General features: G+C 38.8%; 1 protein-coding gene across 3 annotated transcripts in view; it reads right to left on the bottom strand.

The window, feature by feature from the left end:
* The window catches only part of FEZ2 (fasciculation and elongation protein zeta 2), a 59,960-nt gene that overhangs the window by 20,024 nt on the left and 27,809 nt on the right, over window positions 1–12,127 (bottom strand). The window contains exon 6 of one of the 3 annotated variants that reach the window (XM_043511498.1): window positions 7,275–7,355. The exons of the other annotated variants lie outside the window; for them this stretch is intronic. Within the exon in view, the coding sequence (XP_043367433.1) occupies window positions 7,275–7,355 (81 nt within the window). The remainder of the gene's footprint in view (window positions 1–7,274; window positions 7,356–12,127) is intronic. 3 annotated transcript variants of the gene reach the window in all.

Here is a 12,127-nt window from a genome sequence, read left to right as displayed (position 1 = left end):
ATTTGTAATAAAAATATAAAGTGAGCACTATACACTTTGTATTCTGTGTTATAACTGAAGTCAATATATTTGAAAATGTAGAAAACATCCACAAATATTTAAATAAATGGTATTCTATTATTGTTTAACAGTGCGATTAATCATACGATTAAAAGAATATCCTTTCTTCTTGGGACTGCAAGGGAGGTTTGGACTAGTAGCATTGGTCCAGGACAATAAGTCACAGATACTTCTTGATAGACTGCAGGATAGGCACATGTAGGTAGGTATACAACCTTGAGATCCAGGGAGCATAAGAATTTGCTTGTCTTCACATCTTGAATTAATTATTTTAGAGACTCATCCTACAAACATGAGATACCGAGGAAGGATAAACACATTTCAAGTCAAGAACTGGACACCGTCTCCTTGGTTTTTGGACAGTGAAATAGATCCCAATGTCCTTCTGATCTTCCAGGTCCAGGGGAATGGGCTGTATTTTTAGGAAATTGTTTAGGGTACCTCAGTTGCCTTTTTGCTGGGCCAATGTGGCACTGTGTAGTAGAAGGGAGTTGTTGTAGTAGAACAGATCTCATATTGAGTCGACGGCATATCCATGTAGTATTGTCCAGGACTCCTTTGATGTTATTTAGGCCCAGGTATGAAAACGGTTCCTCAACTTTCCCCCAGTGTTGGGACTTTATGTCCAGACTCTAGAAACTTCAGGCTGACTGGTTAAAATTTGAAGGAACTCCTCTGATAATTGTTACTTCCTCCTTTGTCAATGAAAGAATGTACATTGTTAAGGCCAACTGCTTCTCTAAATGGCTATGCCTCCTTTTTACTGGATTACAGTTTCTAGTCTCCCAGCATCTGCTCCTGTTTGAATATGAATTCAAGGTTCAGCTTGGCATCTCCTGGGATAGGACTTTGCTCTTTGAAGCTGCCAAGGACTGTTGACTTTCTCCAAGTCTTACTGAAAGGAAACTGGCCTTTAAAAGGCATGTCTGTTAGCCTGGCTCTAGAAGAAAGAAAACAAACACTAGCCACTGTTTTAGCTACAGGGCCTCTCTCCTGGAGCCATGGCAGTCTCAATAAAGTGGCAGAATCATGTCACATGTGAACTCACATTGAAGACAGTGGTGGCCAGAAATGGGAGAGTCTTGGTCACTTCACAGTTTATCTTTGGCCTTTGGAGATCTGCTAAGCTTCTGCGACCAGTTCACTGTCCCTGGGAAACGTAAGCTGCATAAATTGAAGATTGTAGGGACAGGCTTAAGGTCACAAAGATTCTATTCAAAGAGGTACCTCATTTTTTCTGTCAAGGAAATCCTTGAGAGCTGCGCCTCATTCCACAGTCTATGCTGCCCTTTTCACTAACCTTGACAAGGCAGCATCCATTCTTGGGTTCTCAGAAATTATTTGTTTCAATCACCGAACGATCAAAAGGAGATGCCATATCCAAACCGATTTCATCAAGCTGTGTTATCACCAACATACCTGCAACCCCCTACAGGGATTTGCACACATTCCACCAGAGCAATATCGACTCGGATAGCATTTTTGAACAAAGTTCCCGTTACAGACATCTGAAGAGCAGCAACCTGGGCTTCTGCCCATTCATTTACACATTATGCAGTAGAACAGTATGCAACTTCGGATGCATTACTTGGGACTCACTGTATTATCATCTGCCATGACTTCAACTCCGAAGCCCCTTCCTTCCATAGGAGGGCACTGCTCTGAAGTCACCTAAAGTGGAGCACACATATGGACATCACTCGAAGAAGAGGAGAGGGTTACTCACCCTGTGCAGTAACCGTGGTTCATCGAGACGTGCCCCTATGGGTGCTCCACTACCCTCCCTTCTCCCCTCTACTTTGGAGTTTCACAAACTAAATGTTCTGCAGCACAGAAGGAACGGGGAGGGGAGTCAGGACTATGTTCTCTATCTGCTGGAGACAGAAAACAACTGAAGGCTGAGAGGTGGCCTAACCCTTATATAGGAGGGTATGACAATCAAAAGTCTTATGGTATGTTTCCACTGCAATCATGGGTTGTGATTGTAGCTCACATAAACATACCTGAGCTAGTTAGATCAAAGCTAACTCAGGACCCGGAGCAATGAAGCCACAGGTTGGGAAGAACTACAATCCACGTGCCTGGACAGACGCAGATGATCAAAGAGAGAACAGGAGTTTACACATTTAATTCCAACTCCTGCATGTAATTTTATACAGTCTAACTGTTCTTTTCCATCTCTATTTTCTATGATTCAACTACTAACTCCAAAACAGATCTAAAGGCTTTTGTCAGCTCAAGTTTGCAAAGGTATCTACTTAAGCCTTAACTAATTTGTGAAGAAGAGTTTGTGCTATGAGAATAAAAGTTCTGGAACAATAAAAGTAATACTCATGGATTAATGTGCTATCAAGAATAAAATTTTCCATATTAGAAACCTAAGCTTAGAGACATCTAGTGGTTCAATAAAAGGACTCATCAGCTCAGTAAAAATCACAGTTATTCCACAAGACAGTAGATTTTCATATACAAGATCCTCATAAATCAGGTAACCAGGAGTGAAGAAGAAATTGGTCTAACTCCATGAGGATAAAAATTTATGATTTACAAAAACGGATTTTAAATTTAAATAAATTTTTATGTTTAAAAATAAACCTATTTAAAATTAATTTTGAAATTATGACAACTGATATTCTGACCTACACTTAAATATTATTATTCTTTAAATGTGTGTTCATTCCAAAGTTTTAAAGAAACACTTAATTGAAGGAAGTCAATGGCTAAGCACCTGGAACCAGAGTTTGTTGAAGTGCTAAACCAGCTTTTGACAGCAGTAACCTCTTCTGTAGGGGCAGAAAGAATATTTCCTTAATTTCAGTTTTTTCAAAAAGGGCAGTTCACTAATTCATTCAAAGCTGAGAAACTGAATGGGAGTGGAAAAAAGTAGGAAAACTTGTTTTTCTCTTTCAGTCTATGAATAAGAATGAGCTGAGAGAGGTAGACATCTACTAGTTCTAAAATCACGGTGACCAGAAACAATCAGTTCAATTCACTAACCAAAAGATAATACTTACTTTGTTTAATAAGTCAGCTAGTTTGAAATGCAAAACATGTTTTAATAAAACTTTTCTCTTATGTATCGGCCTCATTTAAAGCAATTCTAACAGTTTAAAAATCCTGTTTTTGTGCATGTTTTAGAGAATTCCAATTTCGATTCATATGCAGATCAACACAAGTCACGAGTTCAAAAAAACCAAAAAAGCAACCAACTTGTAAATAGTAAATGCATCACTACAATTGTCTAACATAAAAATACGAAATTAAGAATTTAAATAAATGTATGTTAAGCTATATAACTGCTTCAGTGTATAGACAAAGTGAATCCACCTGGTCTGAAAAAAGTACCAAATGTAGTGTAAAGGCTATATTTAGTTGCAAATCAACATGTTTTAATGGTTACCAAACAATGAAAATGTATCTTTATTTTGGAAAATAACTAAAAAGTACTAATGCAGCACAAGATTAGATTATTTAAATCAACGTTTCCTGTATGTCTCTTTAAATCAAGATTAAAATCACTGATTTAAATCAATCCACCCTGACCTAAATTCTATTAACAGAAAACAAACAGTATCCACAAAAACTAAGCAAATACGTCTGTAAACCAGATTCAGAAGTGTGGAAATTGATCAGTTAAGTGCATGTGGACAAGAGAAGGAAGGATCAGCATGAGCCTTGTGCATATTAATCAAGGAGCATTTTCCTAAATTCCTTCAGAGTGACAAGGGGAAACTGAGATATCAAAACATTCTCCATCATCTCAAGAGCTAACCTGTTGGGGACAAAGATTCCAGATTGAGAAAGATGCTCTAGTTCCAGGTGATCAAAGGAGGCAAGAACCTCAGTCTAATAAGACTGGCTACTGCCACCCCCAGCTGGGAGCATGCTGTCTCACCCAAAAAGGAAGCTCTGAAAAATATCCTTGAAACTTTGGTGACTCCTGTACTTGGTTAGAACCATTATTACTTTACAAAGTGGAATAAAAGGACCATGCAAATTCTTCATCAAAGGAGAGAGAATTTGTGCATTGCTTCTGTGATCTGCACACTACCATTTTGCAAAAAAACTGGCAATTGTGTGTGGAAAATAGACCTCTCTTAGATTTACTTCATAAGTCCAGACCTAAGAATCACTTCTGAGGGACTATTTTCAGTTTGCTGAACTTGTGCCATTTTCATCTCCTTTTCTCCCACGTAAAGGCAGCTAAGCATATCTTATGGGGCATTGCCCAGGTCCTCATCATTTAGACCCTGACAGAGATAACCTGACCCACTCCTCCTGCATAAACGATCACAGACTGATTTCTGATGTATTTTGGGACATTTAGTCAACAATGCTTCAGACACAAACAGGGTTACCTTCGTCTTCAGGACACTAATATAGTTTAGATTTCTAGGGAGGCAATGACCTGAGCGTGGAACCTCCTTCTTTATACACTACCCTTCACACGGTGGATTCGTATACAGCTAATACAATATGCATTGAAGAAATATAGACGTCTCTTTTAATTATAAATTGTTCTTGCAATGCCACTATGTCAGACTATCTCAGGGTGTTTATTACTCAGATGTGGCAAGAGACTGTGAGATTTATCAACTGGATATCAGGCTGAACCCAGGTTGCCTCGCTTGGTGGTATCTCACAAACATCACACCACAGTCCAATGGCCATCTTCTGGCTCTACCTGCAGTACAGTGAGGCTTTGGTAAAGGATCTTGTCAAGTCCTTGCAAAGAGAATGAAGGCTTTCACGTCTTACAGGGCTCCTACTCTCTCTTGAAGACAAGCAATGATATGTAGTTTTAGCTATTTACTTTAAGCTTTTGAGACTTAAGCACCCTATTTGTGTCATGGATCAATACTTTGCTCTTTCAAGATTTGCTCTTGGCTAAGTTGCCAATACAAAGAAATACATGCACTCACATTCTGTATGGATATGCTGCTATAGCCACTAGGGATCTTAGGTTGTGTGGGGGTTGATTCCATCCCCAAACTCTTTCTGCTGCTGTTTTTTAAGTAAACTACAGGAAGCACCAAGGAACAGCTTGCTGACTGTACGCCAAGTTCTATGGGACTGAAGCCTGGTTTCTCCAAAGTCCAGGATTCCATGACATCACAGCTTAGTTAGGTATCCCTCCCCTTTGAATGGAGAATGGGAAGTAAATTCCATAAAAATCAACCTTCCACATAGCCATTGGCCTTTTCCCCTTCACACAGGAGGATAGAATGGGCCCTAAATTAGTTGATCTTGAGAAATAATCTAGAGAAGTAAACCCTCTGTGATGCTGTATGGAATCTGGGGGACACTTGAGGATATTATGAATATCAATATTGTAAAACTGTAATGAGTTATGCCAGATAGGCCATGTAAGATATCTGCAAAAATGTTATAATTTGCTAGATATGATAATCTCATTTATGTGTTTGTATCATCTTTGTATGATCAGTTATAGATATGCATAACTATCTGTATTTCAAACTTGGGCTACGGTTCTGGGGAATACCCCCAGACAGTTTGGGTATCAGCTCTGCCTAGTCTGCTTGATGGCCCATTAAGACCATCAGCTATACAATGGACCCACTGAGAGAAGGCAGATACACCTTATGACTCAGCAGGGCATGCAAGGGCATGCCTATGGACAGAACTCTAAGGCTTTCAGGACATGTGCTGGGCAGCTTGTGTTTGAAACAAAGGAAGCACTGGCCGCATGGCAAAAAGACTATAAAAGGCAGCTGCATCTTCTCCATTTTGTCTTCAATCCTCCTTCTTACCTCTGGAGGAACTTTGCTACAAACTGAAGCTCTGAATAAAGGACTGAATGACCCATCCACGCTGTGGATATATTCCAGAGGCACTTTAAAGCCAGCAAACTCACCAGTACTGCAAGGATCCTGATATATGGACTTTGAAGTCTTTGTATGCATGTGACTATTTTACCATTTAACATCTCTCTTCTTGTTCTCTCTTTTTTCTTTATAATAAACCTTTAGTTTTAGATACTAAAGGATTGGCTGACAGTGTAGTATTTTGGGTAAGATACAAACCTATACTGACCTGGTAACGTGGCTGACCCTTTGGGGTCAGAAGAACATTTTGTATATGTGAGCGGAGTTTTAAAATAACTTCTCACTGTACTGGACCTAGGTGCTGACTGGGAGCCAGAGACTGGAATGAAATAAAGGGAGCTGAGAGATTTATTTTTTTTTGCTTCTTGATAACCAGTGTGGGGGATCAGAAACAGAGTTTGTGACTGGTTGGGGAGTTTAACTTCAGTGTTACCCACCAATCTTGGGAGGATTTGCTCTCCCTTTTGCAGCCTGCCCAGAACTTGGCATTTCCAGTGAGGGCTGCCCCAAGTACCACCGGGGTCACACCCTCAACTGGACTACATTTTAAGAATCTTGCTGTTTATCAATGTAAGTACTATATGAAAGATATATTACACAAACAATTTTTGTACCATTACAGTTCAGAATCTAAATTAAAATATGGTAATTAAATACTACTTTGAAATAAAGGATAAAAGTTCTATATTTAACAATGACATGAAATATTAACCATTATTCTAAATAGAGGTATTCTATGCCATGTATTTTCTTTATTAATATTTAAATCAACAAAAACAAAAACTTACCTTTGGATATATTATTATACCCAGAATACTTGTATTCCATACAACTGGCTGCTTTTAACATAATGCAACTGTCAAAGGTGTAAAGATATAAATGCAATTTTGTAGAGGCAATTCTGTTATTCAGAAGAATGAGCTCTGAAGATTGGGGTTTGCTTCTTCTTTATTTTCCTTACCATCTGTTACCTACCTTCTTAAGGCTTAAGACTGGAGTGAAGTTTCTAATTTAATGCATCTTTCTAAAGTGGGTTTTATAGACATGCAATACATTTCAAGCATGCATTATGCTAATATTTATTTTTATTTATTTATTTCAGATGTGACATAAAGCCTTGGAAGAGGCTGTTATTTCAGTGCATTATTTCATACACATCAAGACTTGAGTGGTCTTTACCCATTGAGGACAGAAAAAGACACTATAGGCCTACTGCCACCTTGAAAGCAGGAGAGGATGTGGTGAGCATACAGCAGTTATTTTTTCAATCTGAGCACCAAATATGCTTTAGTTGTCATCATTCAAGACCTCGATTTCTACAGTAGCACCAAGCAAAGAATGAGGAAAAGTGAGAGGATAACCCAGCACCTGTTTCTCTCCACCCGAGTTTCCAAACGTGTGGCGGAAGCCATTCTGAATGACATTTGAGATCCCTTCCATGCTGAAGCGCTAAAGATAGCAAAAACATGGCAGAAAAAGAAGGGGACAGAGAAAGAAGTTCAAAGACTATTAGCGAGCATTTACCCAGACAACATAAGTAAGATGAATGCCAGAGACAAGCTGTTAGAATGTGTTACAATATATTTTAACATCTTTGTTTGCTGTTCATATGCAGAAGAAAGCTTTGACAGAGGGATTTATGATTAATAAATATGAACCACCATGAACATTTTAAAAATGACCTGATTTCATAAAATTTTCTGCACAGAGTCAGAGGCAAAAATCTTCATATGGCAGACCACTTGTTTATACATAAGTACACCTTACCACTTAGTTCTTATTTAAAAAATGTTTAAATCTAGCCTAAGATTTTAAAATATATTAAGAGTATCTGAAATATTCTAAATAGGCTGATAAAGATCTTCAAAGTTTATTTCAGAGACAGCCCCTCTTATAAAGTTATTATTCAAACACTATCGTATTTAAAGGTACACTGCTGACATTTAATATTTTTATGAAGTCCGATGGAGTATGTACTACCAATTAAAAATATTTTATAAAAATTACTCTTTTACATTATCCTACAAAGAATTTTATGCTTTTGTATTTCCTCTGCTACAACAACAGCAACAATTAACCACAGTAATAATTAACTGTATTCCCATAATTATGCTGATATCAAAAATGAACAAAGTTAGTTAACTAAGCAGCTATATTAATTTCAAGGTCCATTAGAAACAAGTGGAAGCCAAGTAAAAATAATCAAAATGTATCCTACCAAATCTGTCCTTTCGTTATTTTCATTCCACTCTTGTTCACACAAGGAAAGAAGTTTAACAGATCCACACTTTTGAGAGTCAGTCTCACACATGAAATTCAGAAGCTGACTAACAAACTAAAAAGTAACCAACCCCAGGATAATCGTAGAGAGCTGTGATTTTATATAAATATGCATATATAATGTTACACATGCACATTTCCCTGCATTTAATTTTTTTAAAGGAAGAATTAAATGCTATGTTAATACAATGTTAAGTTTGTAAATTTAACACACAACATTCAGGAAATTAAAAAGTGAAAGCTCTTAAAGATACCTTAATGCGCTTTCTTGGAATATACTAAAATATTTTTGTGACTCTAGGCACCCCTGTATCTACACCATAGAGACTATTACAATAATATTTGTACAAAATAAGTCTTGTGAGGTATCACATGAAAATTAACAACAAGCTGGTTATTAATATCATTGTGAAATTCATGTTAATCTCATATGTGAAGTTCTGAATTCCCTTTGTCTGATGTTTCTAAAACATGTTTAAGACGAGACAGCCTAGCCTAGGTGAAGGTGATAAACATGTCTGTCATAGACCAAAAAATGTGGGTTTACCTCAATATACATACTGGCAGTAAATAAAGCCATCAAGCTAAACTGGTGGGGTTATTCTGATCCTGAACTTGAAAGGCATTCAATTAAATATGGCTCCTTCACCCCAGAAAAACACAGGAGACTGAATCCCCAGAAGGGCTTCCTGACTTCAGCGACAAAGACATCCCTTTGGAGATATAAGGAACAAAGACAAACTCCATCTTTATCCTTCACCTTAGGAGACAAAGGAACTAAGCCATATGATCTCCGTGATGGGTCCTGGCCAGCCCAGCCAGTAAAAGCTGAAAAGGAGACTGTGGGTTAGAGAAACCATCTTGAACAAAAACTGCATCATGCTACATTAAGTATTAGTCTTTTAGATGTGTGGTTTCACTTTTATTTTCTTGTAACCATTTCTACCTTTGTCCCTTTTACCTGGTATCACTTAATCCATGGCTCATTTGTAATAAACTTGTTTTCTTTCATTATAAATCATCAATGTTGTGTAGTTCACTAAAGTGTATGCTTCTAGAAAGCTAACAGGTTGGAGTGTTTTACTGTCTCTGTAAAGGCAGTGAACCTATCATTTCTCTGGGAGGGTCAAGTGAGATAGACTGATCTCTGCAGTAGGATGATTTTGGGGCAAATATAGGTCTAAAAGGGTACTAAGGTCAGCTTGCAAGGAACAGTCAGGTTGGGCAAAGCTAAGGTGAGGCTTGTGGGCTGCTGGGGTCAGAGGCCTAACCTAGATCAAAGCTACACAGCCACAATGAATCCAGGATTATATGACAGATGGTGACTGAGCCCATGTGAACCCCAGAACATCACAATTTTACATCTTCAAAGTCCTGAACCAACATTAAATTAATCTTCACAGTACTTTTGTTAAGTAGGTTAAAAAACCCTTTATCTTCATTTTACAGTTCAAGAAAACAAAGAGCAAAGCGATTTGCCCAAAGTCTATCCATAAGTAAAGGTCAGAATGGGAATTAGAATATTTGATTATTACTTATCTCATTAAATATTTGGTTTCAAACACCTCTGCAATGGAATTATTCTTGCTACAGTAAAAGACTTAATATTCCAGTTTTTGTCTTTCCATATAAAATACCATTGCACTACTGAAGGCTTTTGCGTTCTAACAACAGTGGACACTTCTTTGCTTTCACAAAATTGCTTGAACTTGCAATTTGAAAACACACTTTTGAAAACTGACCTATTTGTTTAGCTGTCTGTAAAAAAAAGTTAGGTGACTAACTTTATGTAACCATTTAAACCTAGGCCTAGGTTCCTTGACTTATGTAACAAGCTATATTTAAATATCTGAACCATAGTAGGTTTTTCAAAAGTGCTTAACTCCTGCAGTCTTCATTACCATCAGTGGAATCTGGGGTTGCTCAATATCTCTGAAAAAGAAGGCCAATTTTATGCAGATGTCTAAATATGTATTTAGGAGCCTAACTTTAAGCAACTTGATCTGAAAATGTCCTATATCAGGGGCTGCATACCTACATGTGGAAGTGTCAAGTCCATTTATTTGAAACTCCAAAATTGAATGGTTTAAGAATGGGTCTGAATCGCTTTCCTCAAATTTGAGCCACTCCATGTCATTATTTTTCTCTTCCTAAGTTAATTTAAAATACCACCTTTTGCTATCCCATGATAAAAAACCAATAAGGCGTGCATTTTATATAAGCTTTTAACTGAATTTCCAATATCACACTCAGTAAAAACAAGCTAAACCTAGTTTATACAAGGAATTTAATCCTTACACATTCTGTTTCTTTTTGAGATTAGAGTTTTCCTAAATTTACTGGTGTACAAAGAGAGTGATTTTTAAATGATGTTTGGTATAGTCTTTCAAATTTTAGTTATTTACATACAATTCTCTTAATACTCTTGCTTAAAAACAATGATAATATTCACCCCCTGATCTGTCTTGCTTAAGTCACAATTCTTTCCCTTTAGCTTCAGCTATTCACCTCTAAGGGTTTGTCTACACAATTTTTGTATTGATTTAACTATACCTGTTTAGCTACCGATATAGTTAAAATCTGTGCAACCCTTAAAGTGGATATAGATATGCTGATAAGAGTATTTATATTAATTATAACTTATTTTAGTAAATCTGCAGACATTCAGATTCTAGACCAGGTGTGGGCAAACTTTTTGTCCCGAGGGCCACATCTGGATATAGAAATTGTATGGCAGGCCATGAACGCTAACAAAATTGGGGTTGGGGTGCAGGAGGAGGTGCAGGCTCCAGGGTGGGGCCAGAAATGATTAGTTCAGGATGTGGGAGCAGGCTCCGGGCTGGGGTGGGGGAAAGTGAGGGCTCTGGCTGGCAGGTGGGTTCTGGGGTGGGGCTGGGAATGAGGGGTTTGGGGTGCAGGAGGGTGCTCTGGGCTGGGATTGAGGGGTTTGGAGTGTGGGAGGGGGATCAGGGCTGGGGCAGGGGGTTAGGAAGTGGAGGGGGGTGTGTGTGTGTGTGTGTGTGTGTGTGTGTGTGTGTGTGTCTTAGGGATGCAGGCTCTGGGGGGGTGCTTACCTCAAGTGGCTCCTGGAAGTAGTGGTATGTCCACCGTCTGGCTCCGACATGGAGGCGCAGCCAAGTGGCTCTGCTGTGCACTGCCCTGTCTGCAGGCGCTGGCCAATGGGAGCTGTGGGGGCAGCATTTGGGGCGGGGGGCAGCATGCAGAGCAGAGCCTCCTGGCTGCCCCTATGCATAGGAGCCAGAGGCGGGACATGCCGCTGCTTCTGGGAGCCGCGCAGAGCGGCCTCCAACCCTGCCCCCTGGCTGGAGCGCCAGAGCAGAGCAAGCCCTAGACCCGGCTCCCCAACGGGAGTTCGAGGGCCAGATTTGGCCTGCAGGCCTTAGTTTGCCCACCCCTGTTTTAGACAGTCCAAGGTTTCATTAAAAAAGAAGTTCTATTCTTTATGCTTGGAAGACAGTCTTCTCAATTCAAACATAAGTAACTCTTTCTAGAACTGAAACAAGAACTTCAAGAAAGATGTAACCTGCCCTGCATTCATCTCACATAGGTTAGCTGAATCCTAACTAAGACACTTACAAGGTCTAAAAATGTAGACAAGCAACTGAGTGCGTGATATGCACATACAATCCCATGCTTGTCAGTACAACAAAACTTAAGAACTACCACTTTTCAATATTTTTAAATTAAGCTGTTTCAGCATCAAAGAATATCTTGTCTAGACAAATAAAATAATTGTTTGAAGAAAAGAGACACTATGTATTAATATCACACATCACAATTTATATCACTTAAAAGCAACAGGAGACACGTGACCGAATAACCCAGCTCCATATCCCCTGGGAAGAAAGGTCTGAGAATTAGAGGCCAAGTAGCGCACAGTGCACCCACAGGTCACATGATTCATTCTTGGGAGGTATCCA

Source organism: Dermochelys coriacea, chromosome 3 (genome assembly GCF_009764565.3).
Source record: "Dermochelys coriacea isolate rDerCor1 chromosome 3, rDerCor1.pri.v4, whole genome shotgun sequence".
NCBI lineage: Eukaryota > Metazoa > Chordata > Testudines > Dermochelyidae > Dermochelys > Dermochelys coriacea.
Note: the sequence above shows the minus strand (reverse complement) of the source record. Positions and strands in the feature narration are given on the sequence as shown.